Genomic DNA, 25792 nt, shown 5'->3' on the forward strand with positions numbered 1-25792 from the left:
ATGAAAGTGAATGATTGTAAAATTACTTTTTATGCGCTCTCAGCAAGAATCAAATCCGGGACCACATACACCAAAAGTTCATGCGCGGCCACTAGACCAGCGGGAAGGGTTCTCGGAGAGTTTATTCTGTATTGAGACAAAGTAGATCAGTCAAACATGTGTATCTCTGCTTCTTTTGAATTCTAATCATGTTCTTATAATCGTTGAAATATTAAATCCTAATGCGAATATTCGGACCCAAGAGTGATGGGAATGAATAATGTCAAAAACTTCATAACGAGAAACTGCATAACTTATACCATTTACCAAATCAAGGGTAATCAGGTCTAGGAGGCCTCAGGTGAGCAGATAATGTAGCCAAAATGGAAGAAAATAGAAATGAGATCAAAATTTTACTGGAAAGCTAATCAGAAAATGACCATTAGGAAGACCTAGGTGAAGATGGGAGGATTAAGATGGACCCAACAGAAATAGGAACACAAAGTACAAACTGGATTCAGTTGTCTACGGACGGAAGTAAATGGAGAGCTTTTGTGAGCGGTATTGAACCTCCGGGTTCCATAAGCCAAAGGATTAGAAATATTGTATTTCATTCTTGTTTATTTCCCTCCTTCGACGTTTAATAAAATACCCCAGGAATTCTCCAGTTTCGTTCGGGGTCACACTTGCGCCGCTGCTATGCCACATTTAATTGTGTTAATGGTAACTACGATTTTAAATAATGGATTTTAATTATTTCCTTTCACCCGACTTCGATCCGACATTTTGTTCTCGAGTTATGGCCGTTTTTGCATTTTTCCGACAAGTTTTCGGCTGGTTATAGCGCCGAAAGGAATCATTTCTATGCCCAGGATGGTCTATACTTTTCGTCTTATCTTGGTGTCAGGAATCACCTTCCAAATGTTGTCGTGTTGTTTTGAAAACAAATGAAGGGTACAGGGAAAACCATCAGTCATTTTTTTCTTCGAACATTTAGTTATTTGTGCCAGTTTGTGCAACACAATCCTATACTGATCCAGAACTAAGAAAAAAATAACATTGTGGTAAACAGCTATTAACACTTGAAGTTTTGGTGTATAAGGAGAGGACATGGAGTGTGAAAAATTAAAGTTCCGTTTCATCTGCTTGAAAGATAAATGAAGTATAAATCATTTTAAAGATTTACGGAACAACTAAATCCCCAAATCTTTCAAATATAACATTTTCAGAACGTCTTATTTGATTGATACTTAGGTAGACAGTACTGCAATCAGAGGTAGAGATTACAGAAAACTAGGCATGTTATTACCATATGCACATAATTTATTTTACTAACAAAACAATTTCTGGAGTAAAACGTTAGTCTCAGTTATTGTTGTTATAAAAAAACAGTCTGGATGATATTAATTTCCTGTTACGTGTCATATAAATCACAATTAAAATTGCCCGTGTGCAAAAATAGTTCGCAGAAGCAGTTTGACTGCGAAATTTCTGTATGGCTTAAGAAGCTCGAAGGTTCCTTACCATTGAAACAAAACGTCTCCATTACATAATATTCTGTGATAAGCTAATGAAATCTGGATAAACATTACAGAATTCACGAAGTTCATTGCTTATAGGCCTATAATGCACCCGTATTCTTAGTGTTTCTCAAGGTCTCCTTTCCAATTAATTTTCGAATAGAACTCTAAACACGCCATTCAATCTTCTATGGATGCAACGTATCCTGTTCATCTTACCTCGATTTTATTATCCATATGATATTCGGTGACCTACGACAAAATATAGTTAAGCGAAAATTAAACCTTTAGTTTAATGTCTCGAAGGTTGAAATTGCAATTGAATGGTTATGAAAAAATTGGTGGAATTAGAAAGTGAGAGGAAACGGGAGTACCCTGAGAAAACCCATGCAGATGATATCGTCCACCACGAACTCACTTGGCCTGGAATCGAACCAAAACCTCTGAACCGGATGTAAGTGCTCTACCAACGAGCCACCACAATATAGTTAAGCATTGTGTATTTTTCTAGAGTTGTTCTTCGATTTGTCTCGTTTCGCGCTAAATATTTTATCCCAAACTTAGTTCTTTGGTATTTTTAGTTTTCGCGCTTCTCGGTGCGTAAGCGACCAATTATTACGTTAAAAGAATACTATGGGCAGGATTATTTCATAATATATCATTAATTTCTTCGATATTGACATATATATATATTTTCCACTATTTTTTATTTTTTCGCTAACTTGTTTCTATTACTATGCTTAGATATTAAAATGTATTCTCACATTATTGTATAGTTTCCACTAATACAGTCTCGGTTCCACATAATGTATTTTGATTATCTACGAGTATCTATGTTGTTCCAGACCGAATTCATTTCCATCTTCAGTTCTTTTGCACTGACAATTAGTTTATTCCATTCAGTGGCAGTTCTTTACAGGGTACGAAATCATTTACAAATGATGAGTGAAAATACTATTACTATTTTCTTCTTCTTCTTCTTTTACTTCTACTACCACCATCACAACAACAACACCAACACCAACATCACTACCACCAACAACAGCAACAACAACAACAACAACTACTACTACTACTACTACTACTACTACTACTACTACTACTAATAATAATAATAATAATAATAATAATATGTTTCTTTGAGCTTCCACAGGGAATTAAACCCGGGACCAGAGGCACTGTAAGTACGTGCGCTAACCAGTCTATTAACCACAAGATCCAAACATTTCTTACTAACATTATGTAATTAATAAGAAGTAAACTGTTCTTCCAAATAAAATATATTTATTAGTGCCTGTAAAATTCCATAATACAAACTTTGTGACGAATACTTATTGTGTTAATTATACCAAAAGTAAACATTAATTATAAGATAATACTGTAGTTATAAATTGAATGTATATAAGTAATGTATAATCGATTCTAACAGAATCATACTCAGTGGCGGATCCAGAAGGTATAAACTGGAGGGGGCTACCAGTTCTCAGACTATAATACGTATACCATGATTTTATTATAAACTTTCAAACCATATAAATAATAGCTTAATTCTTTTTTGTCACTCAGAAAACTTGGGGGCAAGCCTCCTCCCGGCCCCGGGCTAGATCCGCCACTGATCATACTGTTACTAAATTTGCTTTGCTTAAATAAGCCTTGGTTTTAAAAAAAAATCTTATAAAAGTACATTAAAAATATTTTGTAAATGAAATTGTTATTATTAAAATTTGTAAGAAAAATTACATATTTTTAGTGAATGTTATAGAAATACACAACTTTTATTACTTACTTATAATAAACATAATAGTAGAATTTTAACTTAATCAACTCCATAAATGTATCTTTTAAAAAACAAGTGTTTGATTTTTAAATGTTTTAACCTTGTCAACCTTCTTTCCACAAAATTTGAAATTTCAACTCTGATTAAATGTAGTGACGACGAATGCTTTACTGTATAAATTTTATTATAATAGGCTACTTCACATTATGTAATAAAGGAGATTGCTATTCCTAATCACACCCTTGCAAATATACAACATAGACGAAAAGAGTTATACTACATTTATACCTGGGGATATAGACACTTTAACCTTAACTATCTCCTAGATTTAAACAATTGTAATGTGTACAAACAAATCAGTAACTTTTACCATAAAAATCAAACATAATTCTAATATTTAAAGTACAAAAATGACGGCAACAACGAATAAGAATATATATATATATAGGGTGTTTCAAAACAACACCGACAACGTTTGGGAGGTAATTCTTGGCACCAAGATAAGACAAAAAGTAAAGACCAACCTGGGTGGACAAATGCTTTCTTTCGGAGTTATAGGTTGACGAAAACAAAATAAAGAACTTTAAACGTCCATAGCCCCAACACTATGGAACCTACCGTAGTCTGGTCAAGACTTCACTTAGGAACTAGTATATGCGCTATTCAAATATTCATGTTTCAGAATCCTGCGGTACTCACGCAGCAATTTTTGGGAGGTAGTTGGTGAGCACTTCAAATTATATGCCCGTAGTCAAACTCCCTTTATAAAAAATGTTGCGTGAGTACCACAAGATTCTGAAATATGTATTTTTGAATAGCACATATATTAGTTCCTCAGTGAAGTCTTGCCTCGACTACGATAGGTCCCATAGTATTGAAGCTATGGATCTTTAAAGTTCATTTTTTCATGTTTTCGGCAGCCTATAACTCCGGAAGAAAGCATTTCTGCACCCAGGTTGGTCTATACTTTTTGTCTTATCTTGGTGTCAGGAATTCCTCCCAAACATATTCGGTGTTGTTTTGAACCATCCTTTATATATATATATATATATATATATATATATATATATATATATATATATTGACGTATCAAACGCTACTTCGCATCATAAAAGTATACTGAACCTTGGATCTTCAGAGAGATATAGAGAGATGCTACATTTTTATATGCTACTTTTCCATGTTCTTATTCAAAAAAATTATTATGTTTGAGTGATCTGGTGTCAGCCTATTTCTTGAAGCACTAATTACCTGTCCTGCTGTTGAAAATACTCTTTCTGAAGGTACCGAAGTTGCTGGAATAAGCAAGTATTTTCTAGCAATGTGATAAAGGCGTGGCAACCTATGGCAATTTGCAGACCACCATTTGAGTGGATTTTCTGAAATTCGCAGAGCAGGATCAGCTAAATACCATGTCAGTTCATCAACTGCTGCTGTTGTTCTTTCTTTGTATGCAGATCCTAATAAGAAATGAAGTCCTGTTTCAACGAATTCATCTCCTGCACATTCTTCTATACGCTCTGTCTCCTGCAACATGTTCCTCACCATATTGTGTATGTCCTCACGACTCTTCTCGTCTGTTATAAATGGCAATGTTTTATAACGAGGATCTAATAATGATGCTATAATGAATGTAGAGTTCTCCAAAGTCATTCTATCGAAACCTACACGTTGACGAAGATCTTGGGCGATTGTTTGTTTTATACACTTGATTGCATCACTATCTGCGCCATCTGGAACTAAGTGAACACTTAGCAGTCCATACACAATGGGAAAGACGCTCGATATGGACACATATTCTTGTCCTGACAACACTTCTGTAGCTATTTTCAGAGGCTTGAGGCACGTTACCAGCTCTTCGATACCTATCCAACTTTCCTCAGTTAATGCTAATTTTTTCGAGTCCTGAACTTTCGTAACAGACCTGTCTGCTAGAATATCAACAACAGCCCGTTTCTGTTCAAGCAACCTTTCTAGCATATCATATGCACTGTTCCACCTTGATTTTACGTGCTGAATAAGTTTATGTAAAGGTAAATTTAATGTTGTTTGTCGTTTTCTTAGCTCACGGGATGCAACAGTGCTGTGCTTGAAATGCTTCACAATATCAGTTGCTTCATTTAATAATAATGTCACAGAGGGTAACGAAAGACCTTTGTTTACTGCAAGTTGTAGAGTATGAGCAAAACAATTAACACTTTTATATGGAAGTTGTTCACAAGCGTTTACTATGTTAGGGGCATTGTCGTGCACAATGCCAATAACCTTATCGGATATAGCCCACTTATCTAAAAGACTCTCAATGTGATTAGTAAGATTTTGGGATGTATGTCTTTCTTCTATCACAATAGATTCTAACACATATGTTTTTAATTGCAAGTCCTTTGTCAGTATGTGGGACGTCACTGTTATGTAAGATTCTGTTGTTCTTGATGTCCACGAATCTGTAGTTAAAGATACGAAATCTGATTCTGAAAGTTTTTGAAAAACTTGTTCACGAACAAAATCATAAAGTTCTTCAAGTCGACGAATGATTGTTTGCCTGGACGGTATTTTATATTTTGGTTCTACGTAAAGCATAAGCTCTTTGAAACCTTGACCCTCTACGTGAGATAAAGGTAGCAAGTCCATAACGATCATTTTAGTAATTAAGGAATCCAATTGTTGGCTTCTCTGGGTTGAACAGGGTCGATTCAAGTAACTTTGAATTTTGGTTTGCTTCTCGGATTTAGGAAGCTGACGACGTTTATGTTTGTTCTCAGATCCAGATGGTGCTGTTGTTTCAATGCTTGTCTCACATACATCAGATTCTTCCCGAGGGCCTGAAGCAGGACTTGGGGACGCCAGAAACTTCCTAAAAGTAATAATAATAACAGTAATGTATTACTGTTATCACTAAAACGAATTAAATTATATACCGTCAAATGGGGTGAATAGAAACATGGGGGTGAATAGAAACAAAACTCCCAGATTAGTTTTGGATTTATCTGGACGATAAATTAATCAAGAAAACTGAAATTTCTTAACATAGTCTTATACGGCTAAAGTGTCCAGGGCAGAGACAAAATGTTTTACTGAGTTGGGAACACTGAGGTAGACGGCAGTAGCATTAATATGTTACTGAAATCTTACACGGTATTTTAGCGCTCCTTAAACTTTCTTGGTAAGTATGACATTTTCATATTTGTTGCATTTGAACATATGCCTATTTTGTAGTTTGTTGTTTCATTTACTGACGTTCATAGTAAAAGTTTTCCTTTTGTAAATTATTTTTAATCAAAATTTAACTTTACTGGGTTATTGTTATGATTTTTAATTAGTGGGGTGAATAGAAACACTTCTTGGGAAATTCTTGAAATTCCTCAAGGAGTGGAAAATTCTTGTGGAGCAGAAAAAAGGGCCTGATAGGAATGTATCAACCATCTCTAAGAACAAATTTCCAAGTCTTCTGAAAAAAAAAGTGTGAAACTGAAGGAGGAAAATATCAGGGCTGGATTTGAAAAGTTTGGAATTTTTCCCCTTTGTCGAGACCAAATACTGAGGATGTTGCCAAGAAAAGACAATGAACGAGAAGAAACAGAACAGCAAAAGTCATCTCAGACTGTAAACCGTTCCCTTATGGATCTTCTCAGGAGCATGAGAGAAGATGAAAAAATTAAATAAGGGAAGAAGAGAGTACGAATAGATGTTTCTGGTAAGAGTTTTGGTTTGTTTTCTGAAAATGATACATTTTCATCAAATCACAACGAAACTCAACTTACCTTTGTATTGTCGGAAGAGGAGAAAGACAACACTCCAGAAGACAACATTCCAACGATCACGAACTAGATGATGGTTTTCTAAAGCTGGTGATTTTGCTGTGGTAAAATGAGAAGCTAAAACTCGATGAGACTATTCAGCACCCAAGTGCGAAAATGGGAACACGATGCATATGTGGGAGTGTTTTATAAGAGAACACATAAACAATGAAATTTTCAGAACGAAACTGTTGGGTTTTATTAGGAGTTCGTCAGCACGCTTTAAGTATATGATAACTTTCGGGCCCCTTCGTGGCTAAGCGGTTAGCGTACGCGCGTTTGGCGTGGGAGACCCGGGTTCGATTCCCGGCGGGAGCTCATGTAGTTCTGATTCTACGTTAAACAGTAGGTCCACGTCTCATATAGCCTCGCTGCTGAACGGGACGTAAAACTCAAAATCAACTCAACTCATGATAAGTTTCCCTGATGATTTCAGTGGTTTAAATCTTATTCAAATATCATCAAAACTATATGGTCGTTTATACCTATATTGTGCATTGTATTGTTTTATAAGTTTGTAACTTATGTAATACTGGTCTTATTGAACTAATATCTTGCAGGTATCAAATAAATAGTTCGTTTCAACAAATACGCTGTTTCTTTTTTACCTTTCCAATAGTATAAAAGAAACAACAATGAAAATAAAGTAATTGTTTCTATTCACCCCATAGGTAGGGGTGAATAGAAACATTAAGAAAAATCAAGGTGAAGAAAAGTGGAGTTGATAAATTAATATGACGTTTACTGAAATTCATTAGCATATTAAGACCTTTCTTTTGGAATAATTTGATACGCGAAATCTTTAACATTACCAGACTTATATTCTCATATAGCCAAAAATGTGTTTCTATTCACCCCATTTGACGGTACTAATGTTAAGAACATTTTTTTTTTTTAAAAAAGCAACATATTATAAAACTGATACAATTGATTTATACACGTATTCTTTAAACAAATACTAGTTCAAGTGGTAGACATTGGCTTCGCATTCGCGAGGTCGTGGGTTCGGTTCCAGCTCTCGATCATCCTGACTTGAGTTTTCCAGGGTTTTCCTCAGTCCTACCAGGTAAATGCCGGGATGGTACCTACTAAACAGGCCCTGGCCGATACCTTCCCAAATCATTTCCATTGTTATTAGATATCCAGTATAAAATGACCTCTGAGCTGTATCTGGTGATTGTTGAATAAATAAATAAAACAAATATGAGAAACACTACAAAACTTTGATAATGAAAATAAAAAAGATACAGCGTTGGAAACATGAAAATTTCGATTTCATCTAAGTAAGTCATCTAATTAGAGAACTAAAAGCCTTAACAAAGCAGTATAAGAAATATATATAGAACTGTTTTCAATACTGTAAAACAGCTTCCTTAGACACTCTGAGATCTAATTCCATTATCCTCATAGTAAATGTATTGCACTTGAACAGATGCCGCGGTCAAAACAACCCCTAACCACAATTTTGATTTGTGCATTATATTATTTTGTATTAGATCTAAGTCTTCCTCTTGCAATTTGAATAGTTAAAGGATTAAAAAGCGTTGAACGTTTAATTATTTTTGCACTAGAATTTTTATTTTAGGGTTTTTTAATAATATTTCTTTATTTAAAAACTTAATAGTGTAAAAGCTAGGAAAAAATTTGAACTGACCGCAAATTGAACCTGAATTTATGGCTTTCCCTGTTACTGTTCACGGCTTTCTCCCGATTTTTCTGCATGCTATCCAGCGTTGCCTTATAAACCTATCTTACCGATATGGATACACCATTCATTTGCCGAACTATCAAATATTTGAAGTAGCAATATCTGTGACACAAAGAAAAAAGAAATGAAGTCTTGAAAAATTACGACAACCGAGTATCCTAGTCTTGGCTTTCCGTGTAAGTGCTTTACAAACTGAGAACTGACATGGAAAGACAAAGTCCCAGGGTTCAACTCCCGGTCTATCCACAATCCACAATGTAAGTCGCAAAATAAGCTAAAATAGAAACTAACGTTGAAATAGGCATTTTAAGCAAAATAAAACTTGGTACTAGTGCTTTAATTTGTCACAAAACCTACATACAGGACTTTGCTTTTCATTCTGAGGTAAGGGAAAAATGATATCTCCCGTTCTGCCTAAACGCCCTCCAGCACATTATTGAAAATATTTTTAAAAATCTTATCTTTATACGGAATAGCAATTCCCGTTCTGCCTAATCTTTTGAGACGGAGAATTTTGTGCAGGGAAGGATTTTTCTTCAGTAATTCCAACAGATTCTGTATGAAGTATAACTATTTCTTCAAGTTTCATCGTAAATTTTAGATGTTATTCTACTTGTTCCTCTCGGAAAAATGACTAGGATATAGTTCTGTTATTAGCAGTGTTATTCACATCTACTTTTAATATTCACATCTAAAGATACATGTGATTTTTTAACATATATATATACCAGCAGGGTAATGGAAAATTGATTGACTCACAAGGAAAGTTCTGGAGAAAGCACTCGGCTGCAGAGAAACTAAGCATACTACTTGAAGGACCAATCCATTCTGACTACTACAAGTTAATAAAATTCCTGTACGGTTGAGAACTGTTCGAGAGACTGGACTTGGAAATTCATATAAAAAATGAGTCTATGCGCATTTAAACGCGTTAAGTACAACATTATTAGCAACGAATATTAACATACGAATTGAAATCTATCGGAGGTAACAGAAGAAACTGTTTTGCAATAACTAACGTGTTTGTTACTTAAAATTAGTCATTATATGTTCATAATAATCATAGGTTAGAGTTGAAAATTGATCACTGCTGCTCTTCTGTTCTGTAAAGAAATGACACGGGCAAAATACTGCCTTGCATCATGAACACTTTATATGTGCAATTGCGTTGCATCCGTCAAGGGAGCAGTTCGCACAATCAAAGCAAAAAACAAATTCGATAGGTGATACGACAAGTGATTGTTCGGTAACATGCCTTGTGGAACGCAAACTGAAACAATCCAATGTATCGCGGTGATCGGAACTAATTCATTACCATGGATACGAACTTCGTTTGATTGTTTCGTTGGTACATCATAACGTCTGGATGAAGAAGTTTCATACTATGTACAAATCTCCTGCCATAATCTTTAATTGATCGGAATCCAAACACATCAAATGGTTGTACAAATCATGTGCAGTTCTTTGGTACATTCTCAATCATTACGTCTTTGCCATCCGTCATTCTACTTACAATGGACAATTTGTCTGTGAATGGACCACAGTGATCAAGCAGTAGTAAGTTTAAACCATCAAAACTGTATAATTACGGTATGTTGCTAGGAGGTGCAATCCTGCGTTTAACATTGAATCTCTTGAAAAGTTCTCAACCGTACATGCATTTGATTACCTTGTTGTAATCAGCATGAATTGGTCTTTCATGTGGTATGATTAATTTCTCTGCAGGCAAGTGCTTTTTCCCGAACTTCCTTTGTCAGTTGCAAGAAAGTCGTTTGACATTGTAACTGAAACGAACGTAAAACAAACTTCGGTCTAATATCAAGCCATTCCACAACAAAATTTTATTCAGTTTTCCAGCAGTTCATCTTCAGCACTTTAAAAGTCTCGCAGTACGTAAAAAGGTGTCACAATTCACACCCTCAAGACATGTTTGGCCATATACTAAACAAACCATGCAAGAGAATGCATAAGACGATCCTTAAAAAAGAGCGTTTGTCTTCTACATCACATCTTTTTTGAGTTGATTAACTCAGTTGCAAGAAAGCCGTTTGACATTGCAACTGAAAGGAACACGAACCAGACTTACCTCGGTTTAATATCAAGTCATTTTAAAACAAAATTTATTCGGATTTCCAGTAGTTTATCTCCAGCATGCTAAGGCCTGCAGTACTTAAAAGGTGTCACAGTACACATTTTCAAAACATGTTTCACCACATGTTAAACAAACAATGCAAGAGGATGCATAAGACGGCCCTTTAAGAAAAGAAGCCTTGGCCTTCTACATGACAACTCCTTTTTCGGCATAACCTGATGAGGTGATTTGTCTTCTATACCTGATTCTATATTACATGCAATATGTCATACGCCAGCTACTTATATTGTCAATGCATATACTAGGAATACTAAATATCACATATCACCAATATAGCCAATACAATTTAGAATCATCACTGTTCTAAATGTGAACAGTATGCAACTGCATATACGTAAGCCACCAAATCTTACACATAATTCCAGACTTCTTCTCAGTGTTGTGATTTTCTGTTCAACTCGCCTATATTTAAGCTTTAATTCCTTGTTTCCTACTTCCAACATTAACATAGTAGCTTTATTTTCTCTTTGTTCTTGTAAAAGTTGCACAAATGTAAAAATATTTGGATTTCTTTTGTCAGTTTTCTGTTTAATTTAGAGTGTCACCCCATGACAATATTAGTTGTTCTTCCCTCAACATTGTCATAATAGTTCCACATCTATCTGGAAAAAGAAAAAGAGTGAACCCAGCAACCATTCACCTTCAAAAGTGCCGAACTGAAACAAAATCTTATAAATCCCTTTCTTCCTCGATTATTAGACCTTTTGATTTGATTGCAACTTTACAAAAACATAGAAGTATTTCAACATGTGATATTGATATTTTGTATTGCTGCTATATACAGAATACAAATCAGCTGACAAGGTGATGCCGGAAAAGGAGTTATGATGTAGAAGACTAAGACTCTTTCTTAAGGGCCGTCTTATGTATCCTCTTGCATTGTTTGTTTAACATATGACCAAACATATCTTGAGGATGTAAGCTATAGTATGTAGTTAGTGTATGTATGTATAGGATGTGTATAGTACTTATCACGCAGAAAATAAATTTCTTTAAATCCGAATGAATTTTTGTTGTAGAATGACTTGATGTTAGACTGAAGTAAGTTTGTTTTGTGTTCGTTTCAGTTATAATATCAAAAGGCTTTCTAATAACAATCAGTTTTCAATTTCCCTGCAGGTATTTTTTTTTTTTAAATCACATTCATCATTAATAAAGTAAGTGCAAATAACACAGCTAATAACAGAATTGTATCCTAATCATTTTTCCGAGAAGAACAAGTAGAATAACAGCCAAAATATATGATGAAACTTAAAGATAGAGTTATTTTTCATACATAATCTGTTAGAAACACTAAACAGATTTAGGAATGCAGAAGAGAATCCAAGAGGACAAAGCCCAAGGAAAATTCTGCCAAAACGGACAAAATTCAAGGCACAGAATCATAGACGCAGCGTAATAAAATGATTAATATTTCTTTCTTTAACTCTAAAGCATCTAAAATGTTATCTGTAATTCTTCCCTTTATTGAAATAACATTTTTTAAATACTGGAAACCCAATAAAACTTTTGTAGCAAGACTTTTGTAGTAAGTATATTTCACATTTGACCTTTGCTTTAAAAATCTTGATCAGCATTTCAGAATTAAAATAAATAAATATTTATAAAACACCTAAAATATGTAAGGACGAGGATTTGCCCTTACTGTGTTTAATTTTTTGTGAATAAAGAATTAGTGTACAAGTGTATATAATGTTGTTATTGATAAAGGTAAGTCTGGCCAGACATATATTTAATTACATATACACGTATTATGTGTTATATATATTTATAATTTCATCTTTGTTATTGCTTATTTATATGTGTATATCTGCTTAAGCTGTGTACTCTAGCTTGGATTTCTTTTCAGCTTTATTTAACGAACTCAATATTCAAGTTTTTTCTATATAGGTTTTCTTATAGTGATCGATGGAATTTTCCAGAGGCTTGTGACGGTTGCTCGTTTTTCAAAAGATTTTTTTTGCAGATTTTTAAGCGAAAATAAAATTAAGTAAACTAAAAAGGGGAAGAGTCATCGACCATATAAAAGGAAGTCTCTTGCCGCATAGGGATATACTGCTGGATGACTATGGCTGTTAGAGCCGACCTGCGTTATTAAGGTCCTGCCTCGGTTTTTTTTTTTTTTTTTTTTTTAACTTTCCTATCTTGTAGGGAACAGTCTGAATGATGGCCGATGACAGAGAATAAATTATTTCTTTGGAGCCTGAGTGATGGCATTAGAATTTTCTGATATTTTAATGAAATAAGTAGGGACTGGCCTAAGTGATGGTCAGAGCAAGGAATAAGTGACTTCCTTCAGTCTGAGTGATGACCAAGTTTTGATGACATTTAGCTAGCCAGGTTATAAGCTTAAATGATAGCTTATTGGGATAAGTGATTCCCATTATCTTCTAGTTAGGAGAAGTAGGTTATAATTTTTTTTAACCTCGGAAGCAGAAAACATTTTAAAGTTTTTTCTTTAGATTTTTTTTTTACCGCCAGAGAAACCTAAGTGATGGTTTTCTCTTTAGAGAAAGAGAATCTGTCGTTGAGCTAAGTGATGTCCATTGACAAACAGATCTCTTACGTTTAAAGACGGAAAGTTGTAGTCAGGCATTCCTGATAGAGGTAGGCCTCAGATGAAACTGTGAGGGAATGACGGATCGGTGGAGTCTAACTAAGTAAAGTTATAGGAGTCTGTAGTCTGAGTGATGATCATCTAACTTAAGGGACAGGGCTCTGAAGTGAAAGAGTTCCGAATCTTTTTTTTTTTTTTTTTTGGCCTTAAAGAATTTCGTCGAATTACTACGATTTACTTTATTATCTGAATAAATATTTATCTACCCTGATAAGTCTAGTAGTTTTCATTTGAAAATATGACAACCCATATATTTGATGGTAAATTTAAATATTTGATTGTTGTTTAATTGAGATTGAATGCCCTTAGAGAGCCGAAACAGCCTGGAAGGAGGAAACCACAACAAATAAAAGATTGCTATATACTATCTCAAAAGAATGATTTTTTTAAAAAAATCAAATAACATCACAGTTACTTTTCGTAATTAAAATGAATGGTCTTACAGTAATATGCTGAACGTATTTCAAACGTATTAAATTATAATAAGTAGGACTACCCAGGACTGAGTAAATAGGTAGAAGCTATTAATGCAAAAAAGTATGTTCCCTAAATAAATGCAAATTTTATGTCTTGGCAGAAGCACATATCTCTTAATCTAAATATTATCGCAATGTTGTGTGTATAGTGATTTCAAGATTATTTCTAATACCTAAAAATTTTTCATTCGTATATACGTATATGGTTATCCCATCCCTCCAAAAAAAAACCTTCGATCACGCTACGCCTCTACCTGCTATTAATTTACTATTTACTTTTTTGTTAATTTCATTCCTATTTGCTAACACTGTAGTATTTATTTTGTATCCCCTACTAAGTCTATATCGTCCGTATATTTAAGTAACTATTGTGAGCATTTAATGATAGTCTTTTGTTGTTACTTCTAATTTTCTTAATAGGATATTCTATACAAGATAATAACGGAGATAAGGTATTCACTTGCTAAAAAGGGTACTCCACTATCAGCTAGGAGAAGCATTTAAGCAAAATAATAATAATAATAATAATAATTATAATAATAATAATAATAATAATAATAATAATACACTTGAAGGCATTATTTTAGCTACACAGTACTATCCATTTCCATACCAACGTTTTCAATTAGGTTGTAAAGAATGTGATCAACCAATCTCACGGTACTCTTTTCAAGAAATGTGTTGACGACACTGTGAGAAATCTTCTGCATCTCATACACAAACACCAACAGAAAGCAAATATGCAATTTATGAGATAGAACTTCTTACCAGTCTTGGGAAGTAACGTAACGCAAGTAACGCGTTACTTTTTAAGTAACGTTTCCTAGTAACGCGTTACATTTTTTCCAAAGTAACTGTAACGCTAACGCGTTACAAATTTTTTAGTAACGTACCTAGTTTGCGTTACTTTTTTCGCGTTACATTTCGGATGAGTATCTACAAAATATGTACCGTATGTTTTTTCGGAAACAAATATTTCTTTCCTGTAAGTGAATTTATCAATAAAACTATCGAGCATGAACTACGTATGTCAGTGATCTACAGTCACAGACACACAAAGAAAGAGATAAGTTCATAGTGCCACTTGCTGTGTTTTGAAGATGAGGACAGCTTTAGGGAAATCACGTGAATTGATGGCAAGCACCTGGAAGATTTTGTCGTAGATTTTGACAGCTCCAAATCAATACACCCAGTGAGTGAACAAGGAGTGCAATGATACCGGTAGTTTATTTTATTTTGATTGGTGTTGTTTTTATAAAGATGGAGAACGAAAATATTTTACCGTTCGAACATTTGAAAGAGTACTTTTTACTTAAAAGCTGAGGATGATGGTGGACAGAATTTAAAAGTAAAGTGTCTGAAGTGCCCCGGCGGACAGTATTTATCAGCAACTAGGGTGCCATAATTAACGATTTACAGTAAGGGGTTAATATGAATAAACTGTGTTCTAATGAGCAGGCCTACGTTATTACTAGAAAATAGTTTGCTGATGGTATGTAAATTGGAGTTCTTTCAGTTCAGTTTGCTTATCCTGAGTCCCGTTGATTATAGAGTTTGAAACTAGCTTTAAAAAGCATGTATCGATTTTAGAGTTACTCGCAAATTTTGATTCACTCCCAGTTCATGTGTTCTCATTTTATTAGTTGCAGTGTAATGTTTCTCTATATTCTGTATTTTTAATTTTACATAACAACATTGTTATTATTATATAATTAGTTTAGCAGAATAATAATAAGCAACCATTTTTTCTAACGCGGAGGGATGAGCACGAGTCAAGCTAAAACTCGACTCGACCCGAATTCAAGTCGAGTTTCGAGTCAAGTCAAAGGTAATATCCTCGTGTCGAGTTCCGAGCCAATTCAACTTTTCGCGTCGAGTTTCGAGTCCAGTCGAGTTTGATAAATGGCTCGTTCGTTTTAACTCATCTTGAAATCATGGCCTGATTACACTGGAAAACGAAAGCCATGAGAAATGAAAGCTAAACAGTAATATGGAATACTTTTAGTGTTGCTAACGAGAGGGGACACTGCTCGCATCTCGTCTCGTCTCGATAGCGAGACCACAAGAGATTTTTTTATAACAAGCTCAGCTCGGCTCGGCTCAACTGAGAAGATGGCTCGAGCCGGCTAACTTGGGGTGAACCATCGGCTCGAGCTAGCTTGGTAGGGATGAGCCATCTTCTCTGTTCGGCTCAACTGAGCCGAGGGCTCTAGCTGAGTCGGTTGGGTGAGCTGTTGGCTCGGCTCACTTCTCGGTTCGGGTCGATAGTGAATGAGCTGTGAGCCGAGCTGCTCCAGTCGTTGACAATTCTAAACCCGGGACAAGCAGTTTTGAAGATATTTGGCCAGTGCCCTATAACTTTTAACAGTGTTTGGCTCGAGCCCGAATACTCAACCTAGACCCTCAACCCGAATTTAGAAGCTCGTGATCAATGTCCTTGACTCTTAGATTTCACACTACCGATGTTGGCAATCAACTAGTTTTTTAGTATTCAAATACAAAACGCCTATCTTTTATTTTTATATGTAGTGTTGTTATAATAATAATAATAATAATAATAATAATAATAATAATAATAATAATAATAATAATAATAATAATAAGTTGTAGTAGTAGTAGTAGTAGTAGTGTCACTGATAATACTTATATTGTCAATGTAATATACTTGAAGAGAGTACTCGAAACTACACACCGGATTTGGCTTGACTCGACTCGAAACTCGACCCTAATTCGAGTCGAGTTGGGGGAAATTTTTCGAGACGAGTTCTCGGGTCGAGCTCAAAGATGTTTGTTTCTTGTCGAATCGAGTTTCAAAGTAAACTTGCTCGTGTCCATCCCTACGAGTAACGCAGTATGGCATTTTATCAAATATTATATGAAAATGTTCATATATCAAGTAAAAATTTGTCCTTGCATTTACATAAAGTGATTCAGGACGTGCAATAATAATAATAATAATAATAATAATAATAATAATAATAATAATAATAATAATAATAATAATAATAGCGGTAGTAATATTAGCACGGAAAATTGAAGTCATAATTTTTTTCACATTTTTAAAATTTCGGACCTAAAAGTAACGCGTTACTTTCGAGGTAAAGTGACAGTTACTTTTTTGGGGCAAGTAACGCGTTACTAACGGGTTACATTTTAAGAGAAAGTAAAGTAACTTGTAACGCGTTACATTTTTACAAGTAACTTACCCAACACTGCTTCCTACCACTTTTTTCTTTAAGGAATTGCCTATTCTATCTGCTGCAGATGGTACTCATTTTATTGAATTGAACTGAATTGAAAATAATCTTATAGGTTCAACGTATAAAACAAAAGAACGCACACATAAAATACAGACAATGAGATATCTAATTCTGTGATGCGGTAGTTTAAACTACGCAATGCATAAGGTATCAAATGTGCTTGAGCTTAACTCCTGTACGTATATGTACTTAATACGCTTTCAGCTCTTTTTTGAATATATTAAATTATTTAATTTCTCTTAATACTGAAGGTAAAGCACTCCATGATCTGGATGTGAATACCAAAACTATTAATTTGAAATTTTGTATTTGTGACCTGCTGATGTGTGGCATGTTATATTTCTATACGTCGCATATGAATATACAGTCGCTCTAGAACTTAGTTTTATATACGCCAAGTGAAATTTATGGTGGACAAACACCATGTGTGTGGGTTTCCTCAGGGTTCTCCCGTTTTCTCTCACTTTCTTCATTCCACCATTTCATTCATTTTTCATCATCACCGTCTCCTTTAGCCTAACTGGCGTAACCGTGGGACGTAAAACTCAAAGATTTCATTTCATTTCATTGATTATAATTTAAAATTTATGAAAGCCCTATCTACTTATAGTATTATATGAAAAGTTTGTTATTGACGAACATAGAACAAATACTAAAGAGTTTCAGGAAAAACTTCTGGGAAAATACTGAGTACTAAAAAGACGAAAATACAAGTGAATATAGGAATAACGCAAAACGGAACTTTACAGAATCTATTTATTACTGAATTTCATACTAATAAAAAAAAGAGATATTATGTTGATCACATAAATAAAGTCGTGGCGTGGCCAGTCTTCTAGTGAGTAAGGCTGTGGAAACAGACGCTTGGGCACTAAGTTTTAATAGTTCGTATTGTATGGAATCTAATGTAATTCTTTGTTTCTGTGGCGATGAACCATTGAACTCCTTCAGCTATATAGTTAACTAGTTTTTCACCACCGATATAGATGTTCCCAACCAACCATCTATATATTTTACCAAACAGCATTTACGATTTTCTGTTGAAAATACAAAATACGTGCATAACATGTAGAAAGGGTACACAGTCAGGAAAGTAGCATACGGTAAGTATAATTATGTAGTGAAAAAGAATGACATGTGTAAAAAAATGAAAAAAATAAATGAAATCTTTGAGTGTAACGTCCCACGATTATACTCTTTAGGCTATGGGAGACGATGATTAAAGCAAGTGAATGATGATCGAAGAATTGATAGAATGAGAAAGAGGGAGGAAACGGGTGAGACAACCCCGAGCATTGACCCCAAGCACCAGAGGTAAGCACTCTACCACTGAGCCACTGTGCCCTCGATATGTCTACCGAAGTTATTCAAAATCTAAGAATACTTAATGTTATAATTCATTATTATTCCTATTTTTACAAACTACACGACAATTTAGAATTTAATGTGCTGCAACTAGATAGAATTTGTTGCTATGCACTATAACTTTATGCAACAATGACGGTACGAAGCTCTCTTCATTCCAAGAGATAAAACGTATTCTTATTAATTTTTCAGATACAACTGAGGTTTTGGAATTACACTAAAACCACACGTCAAAGGGGAAACCAGTACACATAACTGGGAGTCGGGCACAACAAAAATGGATAATTTTACTATTATAGAGTCATATCAGAATTTCTCGTACTTCAGTAACTCATAACCACGGTAATACTTTGAAATTGTGATGTTTTTCTTTCAAGTTCTCAAACAGTGAAAAATATCATCATATAGGACTGACTGGATCATAGTTTTTTTCATTTAGAATAATTACCTTGTATTTGAAAATGAACAAATCTACTAGTGTGTAATATGCACTTTCAAGTCTTCGGTTTATTACTTTTATATAACATAATACATATCGTATTCATAGAGTACTTTATATTTAGAGGTCAATTATTTCTTTTAACTGTGAGAAAGAAATCTCAATAAACGCATTATTCATGAGTGATTTCTATTACGAACATTACTTTACAAGCCAAGGAAGTAAAAAAAAAAAAAAATAAATAAATAAATAGAAAATCTAAACTTAACTTCTGGTTCGACAACCTGTGAAAGTTTGAGCCTACGGCGAACTTTCCTTAGCCAGGACCATGCGTGGACAGCTCGAAAACAACGAACGTCCTTAACACCGGCTTTCTTGACGAGAATCCTCTAGCTTTTTATTTAACTAGCTAACCATTTTCTTTCACAATGATGAGTCAATATCGAAAGTTAGGCCTCGCCAGGAATCGAACTTGGCACCAGAGATTGAACATACCATAGGTATGCACGACAACCATTCTTGTTTTTCAAAGGAAACCACCCTTATCACATTAAAGTTCCAATTTTAACCAATTGAATGCTTTTCATGGATTATATCGGAACTTTTACAACACAACACACACAAGTAAAATGAGGACAGTTGAAAACAAACATGCCCGAAGTGTGATTGGAACCCATGATACTTAGAGCGAGTGATTCTGACCCTACTCGACTAAGTTTCTCGACTAAACGCGAGCACATACGGTCGTATACCTCATATTCAAAAATAAGAACCCCTATATTTGCTAATTTCTATTCTAAAATTTGATAGTATATTGTAATACAGTATTTTCATAAAGAAGAATAGAAAGCAGGTTAATAAAGATACTATTATATAGAAGAATAACAGTTAAATTACAGTACTAAATAAACCATGTAAGTAACTACAGCACATATGAACTGCATAAAATAAAACTTTCTGACTGAAGCAGAGCAAAACATGTTCACTAATAACTTGTATTATATTTTGGATATGTTGTCTCACACATTAAAGGCAATGATTTAGTTATATGGGAAACCCAGGTAAATTTCTCCTTTCCTGGTTTCTCTTCCCTAGCACTAACTTAATTACTGTTTTCCCAGTCTGGGAATAATATTCCACTCACCATCCTAGAAATTCTAGGTTTAGCTATAACGATCCGTAGATTCGACATCATGTAGGATCCAAAAATGGTGAGATCAAAAAAGAGATGAAATCTCATTAAAACCGGTGTAAATAATCCTACTAAAAATTCTAAAAATATCGTTTGAATGTCAAAATAATAATAATAATAATAATAATAATAATAATAATAATAATAATAATAATAATAATAATAATAATAATAATAATAATAATAATAATAATTTACAAATCAGAATTTGAAGGATTTATATATGATTCACGAAAAAAAGTATTCGTTAAGGACTCAGTTGGTCTTTTACCCCCTCAAGAAAATTCACATATAAAACACTAATTACCATAACTTTAATACAACTTATTATTAATATATGTGTTTTGCTTTGCTTTGGTCAGGAAGGGTTATATTTATTTGTTTATTTTTTTACTCAGTACGTACTTTGTATATTCTCAGAATTACAACGAGACAAAGCAAATATTCACTTACATCTTTATTTCTTAAAATTTATTCTAACAAAAGTAAGGAGTGTCTTGTATTCAATAGGATGTTAATTTTGTTCGTAATTATGTACACTCATGTCCAAAATTATTGTCGCATGTCTATAAATATGTTGTAGGAATATAATTTGATAACGAATTTGCCCGATATTTCTTATAATGTTAGTGTGTGTATAATCGGCAAAGACTGGTATGTGGAGAATTTTATGTCAAAAGAGCAGTAAATAAGAACAATAAAGCGAAAATAAAACTTTCGTGTCCATTCAGCAACATTACAACGATATATTGTATTCTATTCTTAATTGTATTATTTTTGAGCAAAATGTGTGATCTTTCTGTAAATATGCACTGGCCAGCTAGGTTAGAAAGAAGAAAAAAAGGAGAGAAAGCTATCTTATTGTAAATCAATGTATGTTTTGTTGTTTATTTTTAAAAAAAATAAATCACCATGACGTTGTATTTATAGGTTACTATAAAAAAAAACATAAGCAAGGTAAGACATGATAAATACTACTGGCTTGTGTATAGCCCGCTCCCCCAGTTCTTTGTCACCGGAACTGGAAGAGTCACTACTACTACTACTACTGCTACTACTATTACTATTACTACTATTACTATTACTACTACTACTACTTATATCGAGAACAGAACCCAACCAACCCCTGCGGGGCTTCTAACCCGTTCCTACTACTACTACTACTATTATTGGTACTAACTACCACTACTACTACTATTATTGGTACTAACTACCACTACTACTACTGCTACTACTACTACTACTACTACTACTACTACTACTACTACTACTACTACTACTACTACTACTACTACTACTAATTATACTAAATCTACCTTACCACAAGATTTACATCTTAAATCTTTATAACATGCGATTCCGATTCATTATGAACTAATATGAATCGTTAGAATCACTATGATTCGTTAAAAATCACTGGGGGGAGCGGGCTATACTCAATCCATACTATTTTCTAAAAGGATCGCGAAGATTATTATATAAAAAGAATATAAGAATAAACGACATTTGTATATTATGTCAATTTAGTTTATTCATTGTGGCTCGATAAGATAATGTAATATTAGAATCAGTACTAAAAACGAAACCAAAAAAGGGTTATCGTTATAACATTTTGTTTTCTCATTCTAATTTTCGTTTTTATAATTCTTTTCCTATGAAATTTACCACAAATCTACAATTCTCGATTATACACATAGTATCAGTATTAAAAGTACCCTGCAAAATCATTATCAAATTATATTCTTTCACGACAATCATTTTGGACATGAGTATACTAAGGCCTACTAGAAAATGAAATTCTTACCTCAAACTGTCTTCTTGTTGATTTTCTTGTAGATTGGTAGATGATGGTCCTGGGATTGCAGTTGGTCCAGGTTCATCGGTATTATTACTTTCCTCTTGCTCTCCACGAGCTGTCGGGATTGTTGGGTGTTTGCTATTTACATGATGCCACAAACCTCCTGTACTACTTCCGCTTCTCATCACTCTTCCACAATATTTACATTGGGCACCATTATGTGTTTTTTTAAAATATTTCCACACTTCAGATCGACCCATTACGACTATGCCAGTAACCAAATTAAATCTTCAGCATTGAAAATTCGTGTTTTTGTCGAGAACAAATCAACGACTAGTCGACACTTTGCCGCGGACGCAACTATACATGTCAAAGCGAGTATACACTATTAGAACTACTGTTCTTTCAACTCTAACCAAGAGCCTGCTCTTTATAATTGGTCAAAATTAGCTGCACGATTGAGTTAAACTTTTTCTTCCAATTCATATATATTCCCTAAACGTGAGAACAGGGTGTTTTCAAGACGTCGTGTGATCCAGTCTGGCGCAAATTTCACATAATGTTCTGGTAAGAAACTCTTCAAGGTAAATTCCCGATAGAGAACCGTCCCATGGGAAAGCAAACTCTTATACTTTCATTGAAAGATAACAAAACAAGTTGTACCAAAATTCATTAATTTAAATTCTTGCAAAGTTTGGGGGCGATAGGCAATTTTTAAATTTCCCACCGAAGTGTGGTAATAAACAATAACTTTAGTTCTTTCCCACACTTCTGACAAAATAAAATCTCCGTTTTATTTGTAATTTTATTCACGTATTGTGGACATTTATAGAGAGAAAAAGATAAAAATATGTTAACATCTTATCTTCTTTCTATTAGCAGTGTGTGTCATGTGACTTTCCTTGGTTCGAAGCCTTCGGAAGTATAACATGGCAACATTTTGGGACCATTGCTTCCTTCTGTGTGAAAGAATTTCTTTAGGCGTTCACATGATAAGGAAAACCAATTTACGTGAAATTCATCGTCAAATCATTGCAAATAAAAAAAAAAATCGTGAAATACTACAATATATGACAAACATCTTTTTATTCGTAGACAATTTCTCACGCTGAAATTTGCTAGTAAAGTTTATTTCTTATTTGTCTTATCTCGTTACTTGGCGACTGAACGTTCCGTCTGCTGTTAACTATATTGATATGACTCTACATTTCTCTTTCAATCGATATGTAAGCTCCTAGATTGAATATATTAAACAACTTGTTTTCATTTCATGCGGAAAAAAATATCTAGTGGTAGGGTTACCAGATTTTTATTTACCCAATCGAGGACATCTTTTCTAAAGACGAGTTCGTGATTACGGAAATACATATAACTAACTAACTCTATGGCCTATGGAACCCGGAGGTTCAATGCCGCGTTCATAAAAGCTCTCCACTGACTTCTATCCTTAGCTAACTGCATCCAGTTTCTACTTTGTATTCCAATCTCTGAGAGATCCATCTTAATATTGTCCTCCCATCTGCGCCTAGGTCTTCCTAATGGTCGTTTTCCGGTTGGTCTTCCAGTTAAGATTTTGAAAACGTTCCTATTTTCTTCCATCCTGGCTACATGACCTGCCCACCTGAGCCTCCTATACTTGATGACCGTAAGAATGTTGGGTAAACCGTATAAATTATGTACTTCCTCGTTATGAAGTTTCCGCCATTCCCCATTCGCGTTTCTCTTGGAATATTCGTCTTAGGATTTTGTTCTCAAATACTTTCAATCTATGTTCTTTCTTCCGAGCAGCGACCATGTTTCACAACCATACAGAACAACAGGCATGATTATCGTTTTATATATTTTAAGCTTCAAATTCCTCGATAGAATTCGCGACGACAGGATATATTGTACTGAATAATAACACGAATTCTCTGCTTTTAGTCGACATTTAATTTCTTCGTGAATATGGTTTTCGCCTGTTAATCCCAGGTATTTGAAAGTATCCACTTTATCAAAAGTATTATTTGATATTTTAACGCATCCATAATTTGCCGTATTACGATTCCGACGAACTTCCACGTATTTTTCCTTCTTCCATGTAGTTTTCTCTACATTTACTTCCAACCCATGTCCCTACAAGGGTTTAATAAGACCTCTGCATTTCTTTCTATTGTTCTCCTATCATTCCCTATTAAATTTACATCATCAGCATACGCCATAACCTGTTGAATCCCATTCAACTCTAGGCCCTGGTTGCTATCTTTGATTTTCCTTATAGCGTATTTCAGGACAAAGTTGAATAATAAGGGCGACAACACATCTCCTTGTTTCAGGCCATTCTCGACGTGAAAGCTCGTGTACAAAAATTTTCCTATCCGTACTTTACTTTGGGATTCATTTAAACATATCTTAATTAATCTAATTAGCTTCTTTGGTATTCCAAATTCTGTAAGAATGTTGTGCAATGTTTCTCTCCTAACCCAGTCGTCAGCCTTTCTAAAATCAATAAAGAGTTGATGTGCCGGGGTATTGTATTCCCACTTTTTTTCGAGAATTTGGCGAATGATAAATATTTGGTCGATAGTTGATCGATTTCGTCTAAATCTGCACTGATAATCTCCAATAATTTAATCTGCGTATGGGGTCAATCTTGCTAATAGAATGTTTGAGAGGATTTTATAGGATGTTGACAGAAGAGAAATGCCTCGATAATTGTTACAGTCGGGTTTGTCGCCTTTCTTGTGAATTGGAACAATGATTGATTCTTTCCATTCTCGTGGCAATTCTTCCTTGTTCCAGTTAAGGAGAATGAGTTTGTGTATCTTGTTCCACAACTTTTCGCCTCCAGCTAAAAATAGCTCAGACGGAATTTCCTCTACACCCGGAGATTGTGTTTCTTTAATTTCTTTATAGCGATTTCTACTTCTATTCGGCTAGGTTCTGGGATATATGGTTCTGCGGTGTGTATTTCCCTTTCTCCATGCACATTAGTTTTTGGCTGCGTGTTAAGCAATTCGTCAAAGAAATCTTTCCATCTATTTAAGATGCTATCTGTGTCCGTGAGAACTGTTCCGTCAGCTTTCTTTAATATATAGGCACGAGGTTGATAGCCTTTCTTAAATTCGTTGATCCCTTATACATGTCCCGAACTACGCTTAATACAACAGAGACATTTAATTTAATGATAAGCCAGACATGCCCAAATCCTAGTGCACGGGCCACAAGGATATTCTCAAAATTTCCATATAAATGGAAAAGCAATAAAATTTTGAATTTATATTACAACTACTTATTACTGTGTATTTCCGACTAGAAAACTTATTTTTTTGGTATCTAATTTTAGTGAAAAAAAGTTAACACATTTGTAAAATCTGAAGCTTCCAAACGCCGCTGTATTTTCATTTTTTCCCCTAAATTGATGCCCAGCTCCACAACTGGCCCGATGTACTCAAACCGTTGAGCACCCGGGTCGAAAGCTGTAACGTTCAACAAACCTTTATCCAGCGACAATGTATACCCAAAGATGTAAAATCCACATATATTATTATTAGTTCTTCAATCTATTTTGTTTCAAGCAATTTTCAATCTTGTTTGTTTTCCTTTCGTTCCTTGACATTAAAACTGATTAGTTGTTGCGAGTTATTTTCACCAGTGATCCGCAACCTTTTGCTCCTCGCGGCACAACATAAATTACTAAATTACTAAATGGGGGCGCGGTGGCTCAGTGGTA

The 25792-nt window shown here is 34.4% G+C and overlaps 2 protein-coding genes across 2 annotated transcripts in view; one reads left to right on the plus strand and one right to left on the minus strand.

Annotated features, from left to right (window-relative positions):
• Positions 1-25792, plus strand: part of SCAP (SREBP cleavage activating protein) — a 441101-nt gene that overhangs the window by 311892 nt on the left and 103417 nt on the right. The window lies entirely within an intron of this gene.
• LOC145668815 (E3 SUMO-protein ligase ZBED1-like) lies at positions 4366-24032 on the minus strand. Its single transcript, XM_081736986.1, has 2 exons — positions 22087-24032; positions 4366-6130 (listed from the first exon to the last, which is right to left on the minus strand). The coding sequence occupies exons 1-2, from the start codon at positions 22338-22340 to the stop codon at positions 4447-4449; spliced, it is 1938 nt and encodes a 645-aa protein (XP_081593112.1). The 5' UTR covers positions 22341-24032; the 3' UTR covers positions 4366-4446.

This window comes from Thermobia domestica, chromosome 13 (assembly GCF_964235325.1).
Source record: "Thermobia domestica chromosome 13, izTheDome1.hap1.1, whole genome shotgun sequence".
NCBI classification, from domain to species: Eukaryota; Metazoa; Arthropoda; class Insecta; order Zygentoma; family Lepismatidae; genus Thermobia; species Thermobia domestica.